The 26,934-nt window shown below is 42.2% G+C and overlaps 1 protein-coding gene across 9 annotated transcripts in view; it reads right to left on the reverse strand.

Moving 5' to 3' along the window:
- Nucleotides 1-18,421, reverse strand: part of ATP6V0A1 (ATPase H+ transporting V0 subunit a1) — a 43,027-nt gene extending 24,606 nt beyond the window's left edge. For 3 of the 9 annotated variants that reach the window (XM_081837747.1, XM_081837746.1, XM_081837743.1), the window contains exons 1-10: nucleotides 18,273-18,420; nucleotides 15,665-15,826; nucleotides 14,891-14,969; nucleotides 14,019-14,116; nucleotides 13,226-13,354; nucleotides 6,422-6,504; nucleotides 4,716-4,842; nucleotides 2,768-2,850; nucleotides 2,530-2,623; nucleotides 148-360 (exon numbers count right to left, since the gene is read on the reverse strand). In XM_081837747.1, coding sequence (XP_081693873.1) covers nucleotides 148-360; nucleotides 2,530-2,623; nucleotides 2,768-2,850; nucleotides 4,716-4,842; nucleotides 6,422-6,504; nucleotides 13,226-13,354; nucleotides 14,019-14,116; nucleotides 14,891-14,969; nucleotides 15,665-15,781 — 1,023 coding nt within the window. In that variant the 5' untranslated portion in view covers nucleotides 15,782-15,826; nucleotides 18,273-18,420. Of the gene's footprint in view, nucleotides 1-147; nucleotides 361-2,529; nucleotides 2,624-2,767; nucleotides 2,851-4,715; nucleotides 4,843-6,421; nucleotides 6,526-13,225; nucleotides 13,355-14,018; nucleotides 14,117-14,890; nucleotides 14,970-15,664; nucleotides 15,827-18,003; nucleotides 18,029-18,050; nucleotides 18,193-18,272 lie in introns of those variants that run through there. The other 6 variants (XM_081837745.1, XM_081837744.1, XM_081837742.1 and 3 more) reach the window with 4 other exon arrangements.
- Between the last annotated feature and the right edge of the window lie 8,513 nt (nucleotides 18,422-26,934).

Consider the following 26,934-nt stretch of genomic DNA (forward strand, 5'->3'; position numbering starts at 1 on the left):
TCTTTTGGGAAAAGCAGCAGATTTTGCTTCCAAGACCAATGGGATTCCCCCCATGTTTTGCCTATAAAGATGCTTTCACTGGAAGTGTGCACCAGCAGTGTTTTCAGGGCATAGCAGTAGAGCCAGAGTGGTATGAGTTGTACTTACCGTGCCCCGCCTGAGAGCGAACTGGATGGAGTCAAGATCAGCAACGGGACACCAGACTTCGGCAATGAGACATTTCTGGGTCACATCAATGTTGCAGAGGTTCAGGGTGTGGTAGATGGCCTTCATCTTGCGCACCTTTATGAACCAGACACGGACGTTCTTGGCAGCAGCCTGCAAGACCCTCTGTCGGTGATCCTCGGTTTGGTTCAGCACCTGAAGGGGAAGAGGGACCGTGTCACATAAGGCCAGGCTCAAGAGATGCTGAACTGCATTCCACCAGTGTCTAATTCTGAGAATTCTGCTGTAACCGGAGATACAGGAAGCCTGGAACAAAGACTGTGGTTGTGCATACTATGGATTTTGCATCCAGAAAACAGGGAATTACGTGCTCCAATTAAAATAAATGCAATTACCCATAGTCTTAACGTGCAATGTTTATTCTGCTTTCGATTAACCAAGGAAAGATGAGACTCAAATGGGGCATTCATCATTCTCTACCCTATCATCTATGGAAATTTTACTTAACCCACTCCAGCTTGAGACTGCACATATTTTCAGATCCTATTTTTGCAGCCATACAGGCTACAAACTTTATATCTTCCCTCCCCCCGCCTCCCCCAAATGTTTTTTGTTGTACAGCAGACAACCATGTCCATGCCTCCATGGTACAATCCCAGAAATCCCTTCCAGCCCAAGAACAACAAGATGTTTAGCTGAAGGCAGAGGGAGGGAATGATAACTACGCAGTGGTGAGGAAGACTGAAAAATGGGGGTGGACAGGACCACCCCCTGCTCACGAACTCTGCAATTCCAACCATGTTGTTGCAGTTACATATGCTACATATTCCACAGCATCCCTGCCGAGTATGCCAAAAGAACAAATTGCTTGCATTCCCAGTAAGAGAATGTTCACCCCTGCCCCACCTCTGCTGGCATTTGGTAGAAAAAATGCAGTATGGGGGGGGGGAGAGACTGCGTGGGGAGTTTCTCAACTTTGGCAGATTTCTTGTGAAAAAGACCAGATTGCTTCAAAACTTTACATCTGAAAAATGACCATATAGACAGAATAAGTCTATTAAAAAGACTAAAATAATATAACCACTCTGGAAGCTATAGCAAGGCCAACTTCTGACAGTACCCAAAAACCAACAAATGACCACAGTTAGTGCTTTACAGAGGGCTGAACAGAGCTGCATTTGTTACCTCCACAAGAAGTGCAGCCCATTGCCTCAGGGCAATGGTGAGCCCAACGTACTATGCCAGTACGTACTATGTCAGGATCTTCAGTAGGGCCTTTGCTAAAGAAAAATATGTCGAGGCAGAAGAGGGGCTCCGCAAGACTAGGATATCTCAGGTTAAGTTAGCTCCTTGAATTGGGCCAAGAAGCTAGCCAGTAGAGTTAATGGCTAGAGACAAATGCAGCCCCTGAATGCAAAATACCCAGTAAGCAGATGGCTTGGCATTCTTCGAAGGTTACTTTCTGAAATCATCCAGAGAAACCAAAAGCAACTCAAGGCTGGCATTGAACGCCCACTAGAAGCTCCAAATCAAGTAATGAGATGTGGTAGCTTACACTGCCAAAAACCTCCAAGGTCTAAGAGAATCAGCAAGTAGAAATTCGCCCTGCCAATTCCCAGGAGGAGATAGTCTACAAAGGCTACCAAAGTTGCATACCCAAGCCAGGGAAGCAGATTGAAATAAAGGATGTCTCATTCAGGGAAGCTTAGTCAGGTGTCACAAGGTACACTGGAAAAGTATTGGGACCAGGTTACCTAAAGGACCTTCTTCATCCACATGATCTTGCCTGTGTATTGAGATCAAGTAGGTTGGGCAGGCACACAATAGCATTTTCAGTGGCTGCACCTCTATGCATTTTTTACCCACTAAGATAGGTATTAACGTTTTTATGCAGGATTTTTAAAAACTATCTATACCACCTTGATTTTTTCCTGTTGGTGGTATTACAGTGCTGAAATTGAAATTATTTTGAATCATGTATACTATTACCTGGAGGTCCTTAAATAGTTGTTTTTATTTTATCTATTTTTATTATTGTCTACCATTGTAAGCAGCCTTGTGAGGGTGTCTACCCTGAGATATGGCCTAAAAATACTTCATTAAGAAAATAGTTATAGCCTTAGGAGGGAGTGGGTTTGGACCAGAACCAACACCTGATTCGAGGGACACCTGGCAGTTAGCTTTCACAGCCAAATTATCTGTCCACTTAGATCAATGAACACCACACCCCCTATTAGAGTATATAATTGAAGATAAACTTCCCTGAGGGTAGCAAACCAACCACAACAGAGAACAATTCAGAGCTCAGGAGGAGCACCAAGGGGGAAAAAACCTGATCGTTCCCCACCCCCGCATCATTCATACCATCTGAAGGTCATCGATCCTGGTGTTGACTCCAGCAGCCATTTCCTTCCTTTCCTGTGGAGTTTCTGGACAGGGGTAGAGAGAAGCCCGGAATCTGAAAGGCACACAGTCTGCTTCAGTGACAAAATGACAACACAGCTAATATGATGGAGTGCTCACCACTTGAAAGCCAGCTCTACATGAATTTGGAATGAGCTGCTTGAACTCCAAGAACCTCCCGTATTTCCAACTTGCTTACCCTTCACAGATCTTCTTGACTCGGTTTTTCAGTTGGTCACCTTGGAAGAAAATAATGAACACCGACTTGTGCACATAGTCCCCCTAGAAGAGAAGGGGGGAAACCAATGCAGAGAGAAACCTTCAAAAAACAGCGGAATAAGCTTCTGGGGTTAGGCCTTCAAAACCTTTAACACTAATATGGAGCCATTTCCTGGGTCTCAACTACACACACACACACACACACACACACACCCAGCAGCCTGCCAACATCTGTAGCATTAGGGAGCCTTTCAAAATGTATCCAGTTCCACCTCAGACCCTGCAAGGCTCTCATACGTGTTCCAGGGAGAGGCTATCGAGTAAACTCATTGTGGTTTTGCAGAATAATTGAGGAGGGCAGGGGAGGAGGAGAAGCAGAGATTAATAACCCTATCTAATTAAGTTTGGCTGGTATAAAGAGGAATTGCAATGTAACCAGAGAACCCAGGCAGATAAGTCTAGCAGCTGAACAAGGACGTGATCTGCAGTAAACAAGCAGAAGGAAAAGGAGTGAATGGAACGGAACTGATGTATGTGGTGGACTTTAGAGTCCAAACCCTTGAACTCTCCGGGGAGGCCAGCAGTGCATTCTTCAGGCAGCTGGCTGGGCTCAGATAGCGACTTCCCCCCCTTCCTGCATTTGTTCAAGAACAAGACACCGGGCTACCTCCATTAGGAAACTTTTGTGCAGCCTTGATGAGAATAGGGGCATTGGATGGGTGCAACCTTGTTGTCCGTTACACTTTCCTTTGTTAAGGATGAAGGCAGCTGATTGCTATGATTCCGACTGCCTTCTCTACGACAAAGACATTCTGAATCCTAAGCTGGGACTGTGCTTTAAAAATATATATCCCACCCCACAAACAGCTGGTTTCTGCAGCATATACAGACATGCAAATGAAGGAAAAATGAGAAGATTTGCTTATCTTGGACATTAGTAGACAGGTGGTAGGAACAAAATAAACCTTGACTAGGGGCTTCAAACTGTGTTGTGGAGGGAAGAGAGACCTCTTTTCTGCCTCTCACGCACCCATCTGAACTTTTCACAAATCCTAATTTCACCTTCATTGTAACTGGTGTTTGGTTTCTCAAACAAGACACCCAAGAGTCAAGCCTGTCTGGAAGCATTTCCCAAGATTTAGGGTAACCCCTGAGCCCAAATTCTAGAGTAGCTGGCATTATTCAAGCTCCATACTACTTACTACCTCGTATAATAATAATAATAATAATAATAATAATAATAATAATAGTAATAATAATAATAATAATGATTTTTATTTCTACCCCGCCCATCTGGCTGGGTACCATTATTTGTCCTCACTACTAACCCTGTTGATACTGTTAGTTGTTTAAGTTAACAAAAGCAGATCCATCTGTGTCATTTAACAGTGCGTTTCAGGATCCGTTTTGTTTACATTTTAAAACATGTGACAAATTTAATTATTATAGCACACCGACATTAGAATATGCAAACATGTACTTAAATCAAGTCTATCCAATATTTAGAGAGCATTTGGTTTTTGAGCTCATTCATCTAGCTTAATGTTCTTCTTTAGTGGACTAAAACCATACATAGTCAAAACTTCAACTGAGAATATATTTTTAAGGATATTGACATAAAACTCTTTTGAGGATGTATTTGAGGATACTGAGATAAAAGGTAACTTCTATAAGTGAATTGTTAAGCTGTCAAAAGAAAAGGCCACTTTTAAAATTTCATGATCCTACACCTCCACATAATGAGGGCATTATCAATGGCTTCAAAGCAAGCAGGCAGTTATATTTCAGATACAATGAAATATGACTTCTCCCTGATCCACAACAGAAGTCAAGCTTTTGTTAAGAAGAACACACTGTAAGAAGTTAGGCTGCAAGCTTTTATCTTGACAGCCCTCAGCAGCCTGTGGCTGCAAAAGCAGTCCTTATACCGTCACAGGGTCCTCCAGTGGATTTTCAATTTCAGCCTGACGCAAGAAGACATTTCCACGACACACCCTCCACAGCATCCGCTCAAAGGTAGGGATCCGCTCACGATTGATCACACCAGCCACAAATCTGAACACAATGGAAGTCACACAAAAATAAAAGAAATTAGTATGCATTCAGCAATGTTCTGTTCAGTGCAGGGCCTGGAAGACACACAGACAGATACTTTAAAGGCAACAGAAAGCAAGAAAGGGACCCAACATGAATGGTTTGGTGAATGTGAAAGGGAAACAAGCCACTGTCTATGCAATTTTAGTAAAAAAAAGAAGGAGGTAGGATTCAAACTCTGTTTCTTCCAGCATTAAGAACTACCTGACTTTTAGAAAACATTTGAAGGCAGCCCTGTTTAGGAAAGTTTTTAATGTTTGATTCTATTTTTAATATTCTGTTGGAAGCATTATTATGATTATGATTATGAAGCCACTTTTGCTCTTTTGTGCTGTGCCTATAGAAAGGCTTGACACACTGTGGCTAAGGAAGCAGAACTATGGTTTGGCATGACATATAAACTGGCAACCCCTGTTTCATAATTGACCAGCAAAACAGGATGGGGAACCGTGCTTTGAGGTGGATTTGTGAATCATGATATGCGATGTGGTGTCTGAATTGACCAGCTATAGGTTACAGTCTACTCCCAAAGACTGCTACACCAAGGAGAGAGGCATAATCTAATGGCACTGAGTGTTGAGACAAAGGAAAAACAAAAGCAGCCAAGCACTCTACACACCACATAGTATACCTGCTGTATGTTCGGAACCTCAAACCATTATGGGTTCTAGATAGTTAGTTCAAAGCGTGATTGGCATTAAAATCTGAGATGAGGCAAAAATTAGCAAATGTTATAGAAATAAAACCTAAAGAAGTTACATTCTCAAAGAGGTGGAAATTTGCTGCAGGACACTATTTGTTAAAATGGTCCATTTAACAATGATTAAGCAATTATATAAAAAAACTAAGATGCACCACAGAAAATAAAACAAGTGAGTATCAAGTACAATACTACATGAAATCAAACATGAGAATGGAAGCTGAACAAAATTCATGCAGACAGAAAAACACATAGGATTGTCATTTTGCCTGAATTTTGCATGCTAAGAGAAGGACAAATTTAGTAGATCTTTAACTGAAAATCATTATTTCCATGTCGGCCTTTCAGAATCTGAACAAAATCCACTATTGTGTAAATCTAAAACTCTGTTTATCAGTTGTTGGTGCACATAAAAGGCATCCATAGCAGCTGTCAAGGCTATCCAAATATCAAAGCATCACTACAAGGAGATAGAGTGAAGAGTGAAAACTGATAAGCTACAGAAATTCTATATTATTTGCACAGCCTGGGGCCAATATTTATTCGGTTCTTTACATTTCCAAAAACATAAAAGTGGAACTGCTGTCAGTTAACTGCTTTTCTGTCAACAATCTGGCACGAGATGCATCCTGTTCAATCAGATCTAATACTGAGCAACTTAATTCAGATTCAGCTAAATAATATGAACACCAAGAAATAGCTTGCTCTCCTCCAAGGAATCAAGAATAGTATGGAAGAATGCAAACCCAAGTCCTACGGCCTTAACCAATCATGACTGATGCGCAGAAGAGATCCTACAGAACACAACCGACGCTGCTGAAAAGTGAAAGCTGCACGTACCCTAACCGTAGCGGGGTTCCTCTTCCCAGTTCACTCGGCTCCAGCAGAGACGAAGACTCCTCCAACAGGTCGGGATCCGCCATCTGCTGATGATGCAATTCAGCCTGAATTCACAAATCAATTAACATCTAATGAAACTAGTTAGTGGCATGCAGGGGGATGAGGAACCAGGAGATGGATGGAGAGAAGCAAAGAAATACCAAAGGAGGAAAAAATGAAAGAAGAGAAGGCTCTAGGAGGATGTGAAGAAAAGGTGAGCAAGGCATCTCCACAAAGCCAACAGAGGGAGAGCGACATGATGCTTGCGAAACACAGACCTTCCAAGCTGGGCATAAAAACTGCAAGTTAAGCTCCAAAGAAATATGGTGGGAAACAGGCAATCCCTCATTCAAGCCTCTGCAGACTTTTGAAAAGGGAGTCTCCCCTCCCCCCTTTAAATGCCACCATGCAACTATGCAGCTGCTCTGTACTCTAGTGCATGCTATCAGCCTCAGCAAAGATGCTCCAGGCTCAATAGAGAGAAGCAAACATGTACACAGAAGTTGGAAGAAAGGCAAGAGGTTGTCTGGCCAAGAACTGGATGATATATACCAGCTTCCTCAAACTTGGGTCTCCAGCTCTTGTTGGACTACAATTCCCATCACCCTACCTAGCTGAACCAGTGGTTGGGGATGATGGGAATTGCAGTCCAACTGGAGACTCAAGTTTGGGAAACACTGCTATATACACTGGGCTATGTATACTATGAACCTTAGGGAAAAGATAACAAAATATTAAAATTCTGCCATAAAGCAAACCATGTTCTACACTAAACAAAGTTAAGTGTCAGTGGGTTATGATTAAGCAAACTAAAGCGCCTACCTACTTATACTGTAATTTATTCTGCTTCTGTTACTAATGGGGAATAGCAAGAGTTATGTAGGGCACTGAAGCTCAGTCCTGGAAAGCCTCCCAGCCCCTATTCCATTTTCTGTGATTTCAGCAGGCATTTCCTATGTATTTTTCCTGCCTAGTTTCATGACCAGAGGGGTCTAAACCTTTGCTTTATTTACTTACTTATTTAATAAAATGTATATACTGCTTGATTGGAAAAAGAAACCTCAAAGCAGTTTATGAAAGATGAAACAGTAAAGTCAAGAAAATTTTAAACCCTACTTTAAAACATACAAAAGTTTAAATACTAAAAAAGATTTAAGATCGTTTTAAGAAATATGTGGATTTTAGGGTGCTTATACCCAACACCAGGGCCTAAAAATCTGAACCAGAATTCTGCAAGCTGAATCAGAACTTAGGCAAATCATCGTAATATCCTATTATGAATGATTTATTATGAAATGTGATTGCTCTGTCCAATTTATTCTGCTTTTGCTAGCTGTACGTGGCAAAGAACATGGAGGACCCAGCTACAAATAATAGAAATCTCATTAGCAATCTTCACTGGCTTCCGAGATTTCAGAAGGGTTCGCCCACACACTTCCAAGAATACTCTGCCATAATGGCTAGAAAAGGGCTTTTATTATTTATTTTTATTTCAATATGATCAAGAAGCCAGGTTCTAAAGGTACAGCATCATCTTGTCTTATACCAAGTTCTGTGCTTGTACAGAACATACACAGCTCTGATTTATTTGACCAGATTGACCTTGCAGAAAGATCTGAAGAGGAACAAGATAATTTTATATCCCCCAAATGCAAATAACTTGCTACTTCTGCACCTTGGGTGAACCCCACAAAAGGGACTTTTGACACCCTTTTCCCCCAGCACGCTTTATTTCAAACAAAGCATGCATGACTTAGAACATTTGTTTATTATTTAATTTCTTTTATAAATTGTTTCCCCTAAAACATCTTTTTAGCTCTTCATCTTTTTAGCTGGAATTCACAACTTAATCATTTCCCCTGTAACTTGCTGGCTAAGACTTAATGGAAACTTAACTTGCGCAAGCGCTCATGATATAGCTCAGGAAGGATGTTGATGCTACACCCTCAGAGGCAGCATTAACATGACAAAACAGTCAAAATCATTTCCACCTTGACACAGCCCATACGGTAAAGAAAACACTTGGAGAAAAGAAGCAGATGTGGCTTTAAAATAAGACGTCACCTTCCAACACGCATGCAAGGGGCTCCTGCAAACGAAGGGCATGAGAATCCAAAGACACACATATCAGACCAAGCAACTGGCCATGAGTACAGACCACAGTCCAGCAGCACAGGCAGACTGATTTGCTATTCAGAACACAAAGGGGCTCCTAAAATATCCCTGAAATTGTAAAAAGCACAAGCTTTCGGCAACAGGGTAATAAGATGGGAGTGTGCTGAAATATGCTCCCCTGGTCTTCCAATTCCTTCTCCAATCTATAGCAGGAATGTTGAACTTGTGACCTCTCCTGATGATATTGGATGACAACTCTCATCATCCATGCCCACTGACCATGCTGACTTGGGCTGATGAGAGTCCAACAGCATCTGAAGGGCCACAGGTTCCCCATCCAATCCACAGTTACAATACTTCAAGGAGGAGAGGACAGAGAGTGAAGAAAGAGCAGTGAGTGGAGGGACCCCCTGTTCCCCATCCTTTGGACCTCCTGGGAAACTCAACAAACTTGCTGTACCTGGAACTGGGTGTGGAGCGGACAGCTGAATGGGTCACAGCTGTGGGCAGCCTGAGGAAGTACTATCCACCTTGGCTCTGCCCATTAAGAGTCTAGAGTGAGAGGCTAGGGTGATATCTTCCCCTATCTATTTCATTCTGCATGTAGCAAAACAGATGTGTAGGTAAGTCCCATGTAAGAAATGCATAGGCAGGATTCACATGATATCCTGGCAGAAACAGTATCAGGCGAACTAGCCTTAATTCTTCCATTTTCAACTCTCCTATTCATGATACCGTTTCACAAAAGATAATTTGCTTTCAAGGCCTCTTTGCTTCCTCCTAAATCTCCCCTCGTTGTGCCTACCACCATGCTGAAGTCCCCTGCCTGACTGTTCAAGGAATGCAACAAAGAAAGCAGGAAATAAAATGCCAGCATACTCTATAAAACACAGCTCCTCCAACATACGTACATGGAGAACACAAATGGCTGGGTTTTTTTTAAAGCGAAAGATCTTGAACTGCATTTCCAAGTACAAAAAATGTTTATTTCTATTGTACAAGTCCTCAAATTATGTTACAGGGAGCCTCCCCATGCGAAGGAGGGAAAATGGATGTCAGCAAGGGGCAGGGAGGTAGAGACTTGCTTCAAACCTTGTGCCACTTCCGCCATCAATTTGATGACAATGTCTTAGCTTTCGTTTGTTGTTTGGGAGGGCCAAGCTCAGACCCAGTGATAGTTCCTGCTAAAGAGGATTGAATTGTATCAGCATCTCTTATACCAACAAGCAGCAACCATCCCACAACTTGAAGAAGAAATGCACAATCAGAAAGCTTTCCTACAAGAGCATCCTTTTTATGGCATTTTATGTTTTATTGTACTTGCGTATTACTTTTACACCACCTTAATATTTTTTTTAAAATATGAGAGGCACTCTATAAATACTTTAGCTGTTGTCCAGGGTGTGCAGCTCAAGGTCTTTCTGCAATGGATATACAAAACATCACACACACACACACACACACACACACACACACAAGCCCTTGAGCGAATGACAAGAGTAAACACAGATACAGTTTTCACAGTCCGCAACAACTGCAGCAGGGACCACCAAAAGGAGGAACAGATGACAGATGGAGAATGAGAACTAAGGGTTGAAGATGATGACAGAAAAGAAAGAAATCAGAGGAAAGAGATGGAAACTGCATGCCATTAACCATTACTTTTCCAGTCTTCTTCCAGTCTACTCTGGGGCACTTATGGTTAATAGATCCAGAGATATTTCTCCAGTTCTTACTGTTCTTCACAAAGCAAAAATATGAAGACCAAGAAAAGAATCACCATTTTAGCAGAATCAAAACCATTGCGTCCTTTTTCATAGGCAAGAAATGGCTTCGCTGGCATTGTGGTCCCATTCGTTAATTGTCGGGCCCCATCTTCCCTCCTGCAGCTCCCACAACTGAATTCAGGGTCCACAGATCAAAGACTTGGCCTCGCAAACCATTTCTTGCTGTCAAGTTATGAATATTTCACAAACTCCCCCAAAGTTTTACAGTCTTCAAATGTTGAACTGCAGCAGCAAGTTTCTCAGTGGTTTGGAAAAAAAGATGATTGAGCAATAGCTCTGTTGTGCCACCTTAAAAACCGCTCCCTAAATTTGAATCACTGACAGGACCATCATCTATTTATGTGAAGCTCTTTCAAAGAACAAACATGAAGCAACTCATGACTCTGAGGAAACTACATTTCAGTGGAAAGTTACACAGTACATACTATTCACCGTGGCCTGCTTAGTCTAAACAGTTGCTCAGATGGGTCCCCAATCCTAAAAACATTAAAAAGAGACTTTGTAGAGGCAACTGCACCATTCAGCAAGCACTACCATTCATTATACCCTGTTTAGATTTTGAAGCTGAAAAGTTGTGAAGGCCTAGCTCTCTTAAGCAGCAGAAGACGTGGCCAAACCTGTGTCTGGAATGTACCACTTCACACCACAGGTGGAGTTCCAGTGATGTGATGTTCCACCACACAAAATATCCTGTATGCAGAAAACAGGCATGCTGCTTAGAAGGGATTGTTCTTTTATATGAAGAAGCACACCATCATGTGATCCTGCTGTAAATGTTCACATTTACGCTTTGTATTTAGTACAAGTAAGCACTTGGAAGAAATGCAACTCCAGCAATGCCCAAGTGGGAAAACTTGGAAAAAAACATTTGCTGGACAATGCACTGCAAAAAAAGCTCAGCTGTGGTAAAGGGCAAAAATCAAAATCATCACATAACTTACCTAAACTCAATGTCAGGTAGCTGGTGTTGTGCAGTCCAATATAAGGTTGCTCTTCAGCAGGTATGATACTTAAGTTGGCCATCAAACAACACACAAAGCTCAACATTTACACACATAGATGCAGGTTGCCGAGCCAAAGTAAAATTAACCAGCACTTGTTGCACCAAGATTGGATGCTTCCCCAAACACTACATGTTCAAGTGTTTTTCCACAACTGTGAAGGGTCAGGAACTTCATTTTTATTTCAAAGGCGGAAGTTGAGCATATATCCACTTAATCCTAGCTGTCACATTTCTAAGTGCTCCAGCTGCTTCAAGTATTTCTTGAGAACCATTTGAGCATTGCACCTCAGACGGAACAAGCTGTCCATGCAGCCCCCCTGCCTTAGTGCTAGGTGGATGGTTAACAGCAAAGGATCATATCAGAAATGTTAGAAAGGCCCTATCACCGTGCTCAGCAATTAATTTTTACCAGAGGCCACATTTGTAATTAAGCTAGGTTATGGCCATCGATGCTCCTGAGAAAAAAGCAAATTTGTGCTTATATATTTGCTTATCCTGTGCAATTTACTCTCAACATTCTGAGATTTCACCAGACACTGCCTTCAATCCTACCTTGGCACCCTTAACAGACAGACACTCAGTTTAAAATATACACGAGCCAAGATTCTCAGGATGCTGAATGTCACATTCAATACCAAATTCCACACTTAGATGGCAGCTGCAAAACCCAAAGCACAACTCATGTGTGTGTGTGTGTGTGTGTGTGTCCAGGAGGCACCACCCAAACCGACCACAGCTTACAAACTGTTTTTCAACATTTGAAGACAAGGAGCTTAGACCCATTATTGATCATATTCTCCAAGAACCCACATTATCATCCACAAAGCAAGAGCAGAGGCAGCAAAAAACTTGTCGTTTTTCAAAGAAGGAAAGCAAGATCCCATTTTGTTTACCTAACAAATCCATTTTTCTCTGAGTGTTGAATTAGAGGGAGGGTAGCACTACTGGACCACAGGTTTCAGGCCTTTACGAGGGCTCCAACTATCCAAGTTGAACATGACATATCATGGTTGCAAAAAGCCTCTTAATTGAGTCAATAACTCTACAGTCTTGGGAACATAAATCTAAACGTGTTCAGTGCCATCATATCACCACCTGGAAGAACAGACTTTTCTAAAGCATTTCTTTGGATTTGCTAGTGACATTCATTTAATGATGTGTCAAAAATAGTTGCTGATCCAGATTTTTTAACTTCTGCCACTTTCTCTACTACCCTTCCTAAATGACTAACAGGACTAGAAAAATCCTAGCCAACTGGCTGTCCAGATACCTAGAAATCTGAAGGGCATGAGCAGCAAGTCTGAAACACATCAGGGACTCCCAGCCTGACACCTAGGTAAGGCTCAGATTGTGCAAAGCTCTTGTTGACCTGTTCTAACATTGTACTATTCAAAAGAGGAAGACAGATCACTGTGCATCCATACTTTTCTTGCTTGTCTAGCTTTGTTCTGGAATGCTGGAAATATCCTAGCATTCAGTTTTCCTTATTACTGAAACTTTGATCCTAGCAACTGGAAATCTGGATAGGTGCTCTGCTTTCCAAGCCCTTTTCCATCATGCCCCCAGGAATCTTTCGGGGGCTCTACATGATCAAAGGTTTATACACCCTTCTGACAAGTGTCAGAGGAATATTTTACCTAGACATGAACACTTAGCAATTGCACATAATGTAAGCCATGGGGTGGCTAGCTCATATGTTTGCATGAATGATGGAAAACAACTTGTAGAAGTTTCTCAAAATTAAGGGGAGGCACTGCTGCCCAAAACTGCAACTTAAACAAGCGTTCTCAAGAAGAAAAGTGGAAGGTTGTGATGAGCTGGCCCAGCTGCATAAGAAGCAAAAACATCCGATATTCTGACCTCATCAAAAAACTGCTGAGTTTTGCGCAGTATAAATTTTAATTCGGTCAGCTCCAGGAAGTTCCTTTTCAGGGCTTCCTGGTTGGTATTAATCTCTTTGAGCTCATTTTCAATCTTCTCAAAGTTTGCCTGCAGAAAAAAAGAGAAGTAAGGAGAAAGTGAGTTGATTATTAGCTGTCAACATGCTGTAGTAGACGCATCTTTTCCTCGATGTATGAACTGTCAGTTCCTTTAATCTCTCTGTAGCCAAATTCAAATCCTATGCTAGAATAGAGATAATCTTCTACATTAAAGAACTACTATTTTTACCTTTTACAGCCAGAGATGCCCTTGAACAAATTATATAAATCAGTAAGTAAACTGTCATTGGCTGATGCATTTATGATTCCCTTTATTGGAAAACTAGAGACCTATAAAAGCTGGGCTCCCATCAAGGCTGTTTCGATGATTGCTTATGAAGTCATGAACAAGTGCTGGAGCAAAACACTTTATTCCCTCATCCCCTATTGTGCACCACCTTCAGAACAAAGACCGTGGCTAGTATTAAACCAGTGTTCTTTGTTAATGTCTGGACTAAGGAACACTGGCTGAACCATGGTTAACAAACCAGGAAAATATGTCAGGGTATTCCCCAGACTTTTCTTTAAAACTCTATTCAGCATCCAGTTCTAGCTATTTCCTCTGCAATCTGATTTTCCCACTCAATATTCACTTTTCACAGCCCTGTATCAAGAGAAATAAGCCCTGCAAAACCCCAAGGTGCTATGATTTTACAAGCCACAGTGTTATTTACCTCCAAATCAATCATGTCTCGGGGGAATGGCACCTCTGGATTCTCGCCGGTGTCTGTGATGGGAATGTTGGCCTTCTTAATCTCCTTTTCCACAAACCCTAAAAAGGGGGAGAACTGTAATGAGGGGATGATTTAAGAAGAGTATGTAATATCATATACGTGAGAGAAGGCCTCACGGATCTGCATACCTCCCCTGTGCAACTGACCATCTGATGCCCCATTCCACCAGACCACACAAACACCTCCACTATGAACATCTCTTCTCATTTAAATAATCTACAAAATGATAGTTTAAAAACCACAGGTCAAAGAAAGTAGATTATTACCATATATTTTGTTCTGATTTCATGATAGTAGAATGGATGCAGCATGCCTTAATAAATAACAATTGCATGAGGACTAAATAATCACGTTACTCTCCCCAGACTTATACGAAGGAATTTTGACCTTATGGGTTCATTTCCACACAACAAGGACATCTTATACTTTTGCTAGCTGCTATTGGAATCTATTTTCCTTCTATTTTATCTGTTATGCTGCTAAGTATCATGTCACGTTGTATATCATATTCTCGTGATTTGGATCCTGTTCTAATTTCTGCAACAATGTACAATATGCAGATTACCGGTATTTAGCATAGCCACAGAAATCTGTGGAGAGGTTTAAAGGATCCCAGACTGATTTAGCCCCATCAGCCTATGCCAGGCATAGACAAACTCAGCCCTCCAGATGTTTTGGGACTACAACTCCCATCATCCCTAGCTAACAGCAACAGTGGTCAGGAATGATGGGAATTGTAGTCCCAAGCCATCTGGAGAGCAAAGTTTGCCTATGCCTGGCATATGCACATGCAAGAGAAAGCAATGACATACTAAGTTTCCTGTCCATCTCTTCACACCTCCGGACTTCATTGACAAATTTACGCTGGAACACATTCACATCAGGGTTTAGCTGTCAATAAGAACAAAACATAATTTCTATTACATGTGTGCAGTGACTGAAAACCAGTTGTTGCTCATCTCCAAACCCTTCTGTACCATAAACTATATTGGTGTGATGTCACAGAAAGCTCATGAACATTTTAACTGTTCAAAGAGAAAATGCAAAGGATTGCTACCCGATCAATAAAAGATCTATAAAGAGCCCATTTGTTAGTTCCACCACCCTTAGAAGTTCAGAGAGCAGTGGCAGCCCAGGAGAAAGCATTCTCTGCAGCAGCCCCTTTGTTATAAAACTATCTATCTACAGTGGTACACCTGGCACCTTCACTGTATGATTTCTGTTGTATGCTGCAGACGTACCTCTTTCGCCTGGCTTTTAACATTTGAGATATCTTTTCAGGACCCATTCTATTCTTATGATTGTAATTTGTTTCACACTGTTTCTAATATTTTATTTTTAAATTGCTGTAACCTGTACTAGGACCTTATGATGGAGGCAAGCATGAAATTGAGTACTTGATCATTGTAGGGCACAGAACAATCATTCACAACAAAAGGCAGCAACATTGATAGTTAATACCTTCACAGAATCTAAAGATGCTTCAGTTATATCCTAGTGGGGGGGGGGAATCCTTGAGCATAGGTAACAGTTGTCACAAACAACAACACAATAAATTGTGTGGACCAACAGGGCCAGATACATACATCTCGAAACTGGACCTTCCCAAGTTCTCCCAGTTCACTGACACAGCAATAGGCTGCTTCAGACTGAAGGAAAAGTTGCGCAAGGGTCATTTCTTCACTCCGGAAGAGCTCCCCCATAGTGAGAGAGAAGAGCCGGGCAAACTAGGGTGAGAATCCTTTTGCCTTTAAGAGAAAGAAAAAGGAGGATAAATGTAAGACTCACCAGAAAGGTATCAATTCTGTTATCTACCTTTTGGGGTACATGGAAGGCATATATTGTAGATTAATTTAGATCTCTCTCACAGAGATTGAAAACTAGGACTGGAACACCTCAAACTGAATTAAGAGAAGAGCATAAAAATTCTGAAAATATTATTTAAGAATTGTAAAAAAGGAAAGCCTATTCCATGGTGTCTCATTTTTATGCGCCACACACAACTAACCCCTACTATGCAGCACTCAAAAATTCTGTTGCCTCTGAATTTCACCTCTCAGTTCCAGCTAATGCTTCATGACCAGCTGCCCATCATGTGGCACCTCTGCAAGCTGCTGCCCCAGAAACACAAGCAGCAGCCTATCAGCTGACAGCCATCTCCAGGGAAAAACTGTTACAAAGCACTGCAGCAGATTTAGCTGGTCGCATAGGGATTCAGAGCTTATTTTCACTAAGGGATGGGAGAACATCTGGATGTCATAGTCCACAGGGATTATCCAGTGAAAGTAAAGTCTGGTTGGTTTTGCAGTCTCCTCAGTCATGCTAATAAAACAGAAAGTGAACCACTAATGTCAGGCTTGAGACATAAGAAATGCCACATCAGAATGATATGGGCTTAATCAAAGTCCAGAAATATTTCAATTTATTAACATATAAATGCAGATTTTTTTTTAAAGTGAATCATTTTTTGCTGTGCTTGGAAAGTCTTTTTCAAACAGTTGAGGCAAAACACTATGTAGAGATTTATCCAGTCCATACTTTTGTCTTGCTTGCTACTGATGCTGTAAGCATTTAATGCATCAATGATTGGAATGGTGTCGCTACTGTCCACTTGGTTTTTGATCAGTGGACAAAAGAGGGAGGTACTTGGGAAATACATGTGAAAATATAGCTTGCTATAACATAGTATAGATCAGAGCTTTCCAAACTGTGTGTCGGTTGCAGTGTGTAGGTGTGTTGCGCAAACGGTCCCCACACTCCAACCAGGGCTGGAAAGGGGTTAGTTTAATCTCCAGTTTGCTAGTAAAACTGAATTACTCTGTTGTGAAATGATGTATGTCTAAAAAGTGTGTCACCAACATGAAAAGTTTTGAAAGCTCTGACATAACTAATTCAATGAAAATAATGCACGGACGCTACTGCTCACTGATGGCTGAGCAGCAAGAGTTAAAAAGCAACACACATTATCCATGCTGAATGCTAACAATTACTGAGACTAGGAGCCTTTCCAAAAAATTAACTACAAATTAACTCTGTCATCTTACTCCAATAAGCCACTCAACAAGAGATGGGGGCATTGCAAGGGCACCACAGCGGCAGTATGACTGAACTTTGAGCTTATCTGCCCAAATGCCTGACAAATTTGTAAGGCCCAACTCCAAGAAAAGTTGCAATTATTATTTTATACAAGCTAAGGTGCAGCAACCGAAACAAATGTCATGCTTGAACACATGCTTTCACGTCAGAAGGATAGCATTAATGAATTAATAAAGTTAGTAAGTGCTGGATGACAGGAATCTAAAGAATCCTTAAAACTAGAATCCCCATTTCAATTTATTGTCCCTTGAGCTCCCCCACCTCAGTTTTTTTAAAGTGAAGTACATTCTTTCCCTTTTGCAGAACTCTCCATTCTTGTAACTGACTTTAATGCATCTCTTTGATGCACCAGAGCCCATTTTCACTCAACCCCATCAAAACTGGGGCAATTTCTCTTTATTTCACCCCCTTGGTGAGCAGGAATGTGCCTTCCATCTTCTTATACCTAACACAAAGGCAGGAAGCTGCCGTCACCCCACATTACAACATGAGCAGCAACCCCCATCCCTCCCCAAAGAGGGAACAGATGACAAACAGCAGGAGACATCTACTTCTCAGAAAACAAATGGGTTAGCAAGTGGCTCCTCCATCACCATCCCATCATCTTATCCATCCAGCGCCGCCTGCCCACAAGAAGGCAACGCCCCAGGTATCACTCCCAGCATGAAACCGGCCTCCTTCCCACACTCTTAAACGTCCCCACAGGTTCTGGACAGATCCCTCTCCTCCTCCTCCTCCTCCTCTCCAAAGGTACCCATGGGAGAAACCAGCTCGCCCCCTGGGGCGCCCCTGAAACCCAATGACACCCCCACACATTCAAATATAATACCTTCTGCTTCCCCCTCCCACCAGGGGACCTTGGATTAGGCGACCTACCCGCCTAAACTGACCCACCGACACAGCCAGGCTGCCCCTTGTCTCCCCTCACTGGCCCTAAGCGGAGTATCACGCGCCCCACAACCGCAGAGGACAGGGCCGACCCTTCCCCTCCTCCACTAGGCCCCGCGCTCTCCCATGACGCATTGCGTTGCTTCCCCGTATTAACCGCATTTCAACGCCCCCTGCCCCGCCGCGCCGCCTCCCCTCCCCCCCCCGCACCTTGAAAAGGGCTTAGCCGCCGCAGCCCTTTAAACGCCTCACCGAAAACAAGCCGCAGCACCTGCTCCGACAAAGCGGCAACCAACCCACCCCCCACCAGCTTCCGCTGATGACGCCACTGCGTAAGTGCGCGGCGCCCGCTTTCCCTTCTTCCGCCCGGCCCGGTGGCGTTGCTTAGCAACAGGGCCCGCGCCGGCGTGGTGCGTTCGGGCAAGGTTCGCTGGATTGCCTGCCTTAAGTGGCCGCCATTTTGACGACCGCTTTCGTAAGTCGCGGCGGCGGCGTGCCATGGCCGGTGACGTCACGCCCTGGGGGTTTTGTGATCGTGGTGGTTGAAAGGGTTCGCCTCAGAAAATGGTTTCTTTACCCCCCCCACCCTGCTCCAGTGACTGATGTATCTCGAAGGGTGTGTATCTGGAAGAACACAAATGGATTCACGTTACAAGAAAGGAGATTCCGAGTCAGCATCAGGACGTGCTTTCTGAGAATAAGAGCTGTTCGACAGTGGAACAGACTCCCACGAGAGATGGTGGACACACTCCTTCCTTCCTTCCTTCATGGGAGGTTTTAAAGCAGAGGTCGGATGGCTGTCTGTCATGTATGTTCTAGCTGAGATTCCTGCATTGCAGGGAGTTAGACTTGCAGTATCCTTCCCAACTTTACAATCCTATGATTATCATTGATTCATAATTATCAGGGCTGTTACCTGATAAGAGATTAGTTGTACTGAGTTTCAGCTGATGAATTAGAGATCCAAGCTTTTTTTTTTTTTTTTTTTTTTTTTTTGCATTAACTAAGTGGCCAATTCACTAAACATTGCTGTCCTACTAAGTTCTTTATAGCATAAAGAAAAGTTGGCAAGTCCCAAAAACATGTGCATCATTGTAAATCACACTGGGGCTCTGAGGTGGGGGGAAAAGGAGAGGGCACAGGAAAACGACTGCCACAGTGTTTAGGGAGATCTGGAGTAATTTTCCTTTGAGGAAAAGCTACAATGTTCTGGAGCTTTTTCGGTTTAGAAAATAGCAGATTAGAAGGGTGGCTTATGCTGTGGAGAAAGTGTTCAGGGAGAAAATCTCATACTAGAATGTAGAGTTTTAGCAACAGAATCCAATGAAACGGAGCGGTGGGAGCTTCGGGACAGAGAAAGGCACACATCTTGACTGCAAGGTATAGTAATTGCTGCTGACTTGTGTGGTTTTAAAGGGGGGACTGGACAAGCTAAGGCTATACATTGCCTACTAGTCATGATGGCTATATTGCTCCCAGAATTGGAGGCAGTGTTCCACTAAACACCAGTTAATGGGAAGAATTCATATTCTGGTGGATTTCCCATAGGCAGGGCTGGCCCACTCATGAGGCAAGGCAAGGTGACCACGTTATGCAGCAGGATTCACTGGAGCAGCAGATCCCACTTTTGATCTTTCTCTTCCCTCCTTCCTGCCCTTCTTCTTTACATGGCCCTTCTTCCCTCACTCCTTCCTTGGCAGGGAATTTTGGGATCTGCCTTGGGTGCCAAAATGTATTGAGTCAGCCGTGCCCATAGGTCTACAGTGGTTCCTTGGTTCTTGAATGGCTTAGTTGTCGAACAAATTGGCTCCCCAATACCGCAAACCCAGAATTAAGTGTTCCAGTTTGCAAATGTTTTTCGGAAGCTGAACATCCGCTTGAGTGCAGGAAGCTCCTGCAGCCAATCGGAAGTCGCGCCTTGGTTTTCAAACGGTTTCGGGAGTTGAACCGACTCCCGTAACAGATTAAGTTCTAGAACCAAGGTATTGGTAGTTTTACGATAAGCAAAGAGAGCAATAAACATGATAAAGCGTTTGGTCTGCTGCAGCAAGTATCTTCCTAATTATAAGTTTAACTCCGTCTCTTGATGCTGTAGGGGATGGGGGTGGCGCTGTGGGTTAAACCACAGAGCCTAGGACTTGCCGATCAGAAGGTTGGCGGTTCGAATCCCCGCAACAGGGTGAGCTCCCATTGCTCAGTCCCAGCTCCTGCCAACCTAGCAGTTCGAAAGCACGTCAAAGTGCAAGTAGATAAATAGGTACCGCTCCGGCGGGAAGATAAACGGCGTTTCTGTGTGCTGCTTTGGTTCGCCAGAAGCGGCTTAGTCATCCTGGCCACATGACCCGGAAGCTGTACACCGGCTCCCTTGGCCAATAAAGCGAGATGAGCGCCGCAACCCCAAAGTCGGTCACGACTGGACCTAATGGTCAGGGCTCCCTTTACCTTTACCTTGATGCTGTACAGTTCAGGTTATAATTCCACCCCCACCCCACCCCATTTTGCCACCATGTCCTTCTCCTGGTGAGTCCATACAGGCCCCCAGCCTGAAATAATATTTATAAAGCATGGCTCAGATGCAAAGCTATTGCACAATCATCTGGTTAGTCTCCTTCATGAAATCTCTTGTTTCCTATGGGGAATTGGGTAACATAGGCCTTGTTAAGGTGCAGGACAGAAATCCCCATAGGAGAAACTATGGAAGCTGTAAAAGTGAGGGAAGTCCACAGAGACGGAATGCGATACAGAAATGAACAAAAGATCCCTTAGTTTTCTGTGCATTTGGAGATGCCTGAAGACCTGTAGGCAAAAGGACTTATTTGTGCCGTTAGTAGAATTTATTTTTATTACTCTTTTTGTCCTCATGATTACTTTTGTTCATTGGGGGCACTGTGCCTAACAGCAATATAGTGAGGAGAAATTAGTAGGTGCAGCCTCTCCAGCCCTTCCTCGGGAGCAAAGTTTTGTAGGTTGAATTTCTGCCTGTCATGTACCTGTAAAGAGTACAGTATAGAGTTTCTGTCAAGGAAAATCTTTAAATGTTTTTTTTGTTTTGTTTTGTTTTTTTTGTATCTTAGATTTTTATCCAGCTGCTTCCCAGAGGAGTTTATGGCAATAATGTGCACTGTGTGTGTGTGTTTCTCCCCAAACCTGTGAAATAGGTTAGGTTGAAAGTATTACGAGGTCTAGATTACTCAATGAGCTTTGGGGTTTAGCAGACTTTAAACCCAATTCTCTCCAGACCTAGTTGTATACTCAAATCAAATCCGTTTATTGTGAGGACCATGCCTGTGCACAAAAATCAACACTACAATAGTTAAAAATATTAAAATTCATTACATACTATGCCAACAAAACCATCTTCCCACAAAATAGAAAAGGAGGGAAAACGGGCAGCGAGTTAAACAGACGATGAAGGGGTCTTTACATTGTCGACCATAAATCTTTCCCTGGCTTTCATGGCCTTCATCACAAAGATAGTTGTATACTTACTACACTATAACCTTTGGAGAGGGAAGATTTTTTATTTTTTTTTAACGCTTGCACATTAAGGCATAAACATCTAAAGTTCTCATCCAACAGTGTTTTGTGGTGTGTGTGTTTTTGTAAAAACACTGCAGCCTTCTAATCAGCAATGAGACTTTTAGAGCTTTTTGTAAACATTCTGTACTTTGACAAACATTTTAAAGTCCATACATCTTCTTCATATAGTGGCTCACGTCCAAAACAGCACAAAACTTTAACTGTTTTGGAGCATTTCTGAAACAGATGTCATATGAGTAATACAGGCAAATGCCCTTGCTTTGCTCCTGCTTGAAATAGAGACTTTTCATGCAAAACTGACTCATCACCCTCAAACACTGGAAACATTTGTTTTTCCTCTGCTCAGGCGTGCCTTGGGAAATATTTTTCTATAAAATGGTCAGCTATTTTCAACATATGGCAAAAAAAAAACCCCAAACAAACAGGAGGGGACATTGTTTCCACTTTATGAACGATGTGTGGGATAACGTGATAAAAATGAAATTGTTCACTTGAGGGTGGGGGATGCTGGTCGATTGACTGCCAGCAAATCTCCTGCATAGTTAAGAATGCTCTTGGGTATGGAAGCAGCTCTCCTGGCTCAGGCAGGTTTTAATTGGAGTTTCCGAGGACTGAATTTGAGACTGCCTGCTTGCAAATGCAACTGAAGTACCCATGAGCTGTGGTCAGGAGGTTGGCGAATGCTGCTGAGTTATCTGGGTACACGAGGATAGCGACTGAATTTCTAATGTATTCCTCTGCATGCTTGATGAAAGCATTGTGATGGAAAAAACAAAGGCATGCAGACTATGCTTCTCCCTACATCTCCACCCCTGAAGAAGAGTAATCCAGGAAGTTTTGCCAAATGCACCTTGCAAAATGTTGGTGTGTTTGTACGCATGCTTTTCTGTTTGTTTCCAATGTCATGCCAGTCAGGCAATCTTTATTTGTATACAGCCATAGGTCATTAAAAAGAAAAGCTTGAATCAGACAACTAGCAACAGAGATATATAAATAACCTTCCTAAAAATATTCATGCGTTATTTTGCGGTTCAAGAAAACAAGGCATCATTGTTAGAAATATTAACAGATTTGCCAAAGAGCAGCAAAATGATCAGCTTATATTCAGTGACCTTGTTCACATTCGTATCGCAAGAGATGTGACAGTCTGGAAAAAAAAAATGGTGGTGGGGGGGTTTGTTCCACTGTTTCTGGGTCTCCACATCTCAAGGCCCGGCTACTCAAATAATGCCAACTTATAGGTAATTTATTTGTCTAGTTCTGATACCAAAAACAACTTTTTTAAAAGCTTCTGTTAATCTAGGTGTACTTTTTAATGATCTACCTGCATGATTTTATCCAGTAATGGATAAAAATGTGGAAGGATAATAATTCAGGGATAGAGCGCATGTTTCGCATTCAGAAGATTCTAGAGTTGGTCCCTGGCATTTTCAGGTAGGGCTGTCCCTGCCAATTAGTGCAAACAATATTGAGCTAGATGGATCAATAAACTTACCGTGCTCTATATTAGGCGGTATTCTCTGTTCACAAAGGATATATGGAACAATGTTCACCTAAACTGTAGTTAGGCCATGTACACATAACTGCTGATTGATTAAGGCTTGAGAATCTTCTATCAAGATGTGCCACTGCTTGAAAACACAATTGCATGAGAACAGAAAACTGCCTAATATGAAACTACTTTTACTGAATGATTTTATGCAAGCAGATAATACCATTTGGCAAAGCAAATAGTTTGAATGGTTTTCAGTTTTAAACAGGAGCATTTAACAGAAGGATTTTATTTTCTTAGCACTTTAGTCCACAGTTTTCTACACCTCAGGAGACAATCGTACTCCAAAATTAATGCTGTTGGAGTTCGATCTATTTCTTGAAATGCGGACAAGTGCAGCATATGAAAGCTGTTTATGTCAACTTCAAGCAAGTAAACGTTCCACTGAGAATTTGAGGGAGGGGGTAATTATCTGGCAATTTCTGTAATTGCAGCCAATAAGGAATGAATGCCAGGCCTGCCTCCATTCTCAGTACAGCAGCTGGTACACTGCCTGGTAAACATAAGAGTTGTTGGAAATTTATTCTGGATTACGTCTAGAGTACATAGATTCTGTAGACGCAACATCTGTAGCATATATATAATTGGAACTGTAGTCGATCTCAGAAATCTCAATACTTGAGAGCACCAAATTTATTCCATTTCTTTTTGAAAAAGCCAGATGCCATGTAAGCAAACCAGCAAGCCCAAATGAAAGCTCAAATTTCTCTCCTGTCAAATGACTGCACACCATAGGATTCCCTCAGGCCTCATCATTGCCATCCCCATGCAGGGCACCAGATTTCAGGGCACTAGATAGTTGAGGAGGCATTGGATCAGGCATAGGCTAACTCTGGTCCTCCAGATGTTTGGGACTACAATTCCCATCATCCCTGACCACTGGTCCTGTTAGCTAGGGATGATGGGAATTGTAGTCCCAAAAATCTGGAGGGCCAGAGTTTTCCTATGCCTGCATTGGATGCACAAAGGAAAAGCACTCTATACATGATCAGAAGCTCTTCCGTTTTGTAAAGTATTTTTTCCTTGTGAGAGGGTGCAGGAGAAGAGTGCATACTTGGAGCTACTCAGTCCTACATACCAGAATATTTATAAAGACAGTGGTGTAGCGTGGGGGGTGCAGGGGGGGCCGGCCGCACCGGGCGCAACATCTGGGGGTTAGGGAAATCCACGGGTTAGGGGGCGCAAATCCACGGGTTAGGGGGCGCAAATCCATGGGTTAGGGGGCGCAAATTACTTGCCTTGCCCCGGGTGCTGATAACCCACGCTACGCCACTGTATAAAGAAAAGGTCACAAGTATTCAGCAGTTACGACTTGTACAGTAGTTACATTTTCTGTGGGGGAGTGGGAGAGTTGGCATGGAGTTCTGTAAAACCTCAAGGACCTAGAGGCAGTAATTTCTGCAAATAGCATAACTTCCTCTGACTTTAGTTACCATTCCAAAGTGTGTGTGGGTCTTTGGTCAGATGCCAGCCATAGGTGAGGTGCATCATTCTGCTGAGATGTGCAGCAGAAACATTGATTCTGAAGTTCTTTGCTTTGAACATGGTGCCTGGGGTGTTTTGTCCAGATTTAAAATCAAATGAGGCTGTATTGAAATATTCCCCAGTAGGGTTGTTCTCACCATTGTGGTGGCCAGAGGACTGACCCATGCTAGGGTTTGTTGACAGCAGCAGTTCATTCTCTCTGATATCCATTGTGGAGCTGGGATGCGGACCTGGAGCCAGATGTGCAGTGGGTAGGTGCTTGCTATATTGTACTTATGCTGTCCTGTGCTACACTGACTGTGCACATAGCAGTTTACATAAGGGAACCCAGCAAGCTTCATAGCAGCTGACTAAGGATGTGAACTTTGGATTCCTCACATCCAAGCCCTATGCTGTGGCACTGCACTGCCACCAGCTCTCACATTTTGTTGTCTCCTAAGGAGAGGCTAAGGTGCAGAACACCAAGATATGTAGATAGGACAAAAAATTTTGGAACTAATTGAAATATTTGGTCAAGTAGCAGGTTTTAAATTAAACAAACATAAGACAAAAGTCTTGGAAAAAAATCTAACGATGGGGGAAAAAGATAGCTTTCAAAGAGAAACCGGTTTGGAAATTGCAAAAAGAGTAAAATATCTGGGGGTGAACTTAACATCTAAGAATGTGAACTTATTTAAAGATAATTATGAGAAATGTTGGTTGGAAGTGAAGAAAGATTTCGATATATGGTCTAGGCTGAGACTTTCCTTGTTAGGCCGAATTGCTGTTATCAAGATGAATGTACTGCCGAGATTGTTATTTCTGTTCCAGACATTGCAAATTTTAGACAAGATGGATTGTTTCAAGAAGTGGCAGAAAGATATATCTAAATTTGTCTGGCAGGGCAAAAAACCCAGAATAAAATTTAAGATTCTGACCGATGCAAAGGATAGAGGGGGCTTTGCCCTGCCGGACTTAAAACTTTACTATGAAGCAGCAGCTTTCTGCTGACTGAAACCATGGCTACTTCTTGAGAATACAGATATTCTGGATCTGGAAGGTTATGATAACAACTTTGGTTGGCATGCATATCTATGGTATGACAAGGTAAAGGTACATAGAAACTTTAAAAACCATATTGTCAGGAAAGCACTGTATAATGTATGGAATAGATATAAAGATTTGTTAGAGAGTAAAACCCCCAGGTGGTTGTCATCAATGGAAGCCAAGGCGGTAAAAAGACTGAACATGGACTCAGATTGGCCAAAATATTGTGAAATTATAGAATATGATGGTGAAAACCTGAAACTACAGAGTTTTGAGAAATTGAAACCTAAAGTCCGAGACTGGTTACATTATTACCAGATTAATGAAACCTTTAAGCAGGACAGGAAACTAGGATTTCAGAAGGAGAGGTCAAAGTTAGAAACAGAATTGCTAGAACCCAATACTAAGAATTTGTCTAGAATGTATAATTTGCTGCTAAAATGGAACACACAGGATGAAACGGTTAAATCAGCTATGATTAAGTGGGCACAAGATGTTGGTCATGATATTATGTTTGCTGACTGGGAGCAGTTATGGACCACAGGTATTAAATTTACGGCATGTAGTGCCTTGAAAGAGAATATAATGAAAATGATCTATAGGTGGTACATGACCCCAGTCAAGCTTGCAAAGATATATCATTTGCCCAATAACAATTGCTGGAAGTGTAATGAATGCGAAGGAACTTTTTATCATCTTTGGTGGACCTGCCCGAAGATTAAGGCCTACTGGGAAATGATCTATAATGAAATTAAGAAAATCCTTAAGTGGACATTTATAAAGAAACCAGAGGCTTTTCTCTTGGGCATGGTGGGCCAAACGGTTCCAAAGAAAGATAGAACATTCTTTATGTACGCAACAACAGCAGCAAGAATTCTTTTGGCGAAGTATTGGAAGACTAAAGAAGTACCTACTCTGGAAGAATGGCAGACCAAGGTGACTGAATTCATGGGACTGGCAGAGATGACCGGCAGAATCCGTGACCAGAAGAGAGAGACAGTGGAAGAAGACTGGAAAAAATTCAAAATCTATCTTAAAAATTGTTGCAAAATTTCGGAATGTTAAGATGTCAAGGGATTGGATATAAAGAATTACAGCTGTAAAAATTGAAATTTAGGGAAAAAAAAGCTTTAAAGAGAATTAAATATAAAAAGGGATGAAGGATTGCTAAAAAAATTTTAAAATAAGGATGCAGTGAAGGGGAGGTTTGGGGAAGTCGTGTTATGTTTGTTTGTTTTTTGTTTATGTTGTAAAATTAATAAAATTATC

This window comes from Podarcis erhardii (assembly GCF_964252035.2).
Source record: "Podarcis erhardii genome assembly, chromosome: 13".
NCBI classification, from domain to species: Eukaryota; Metazoa; Chordata; class Lepidosauria; order Squamata; family Lacertidae; genus Podarcis; species Podarcis erhardii.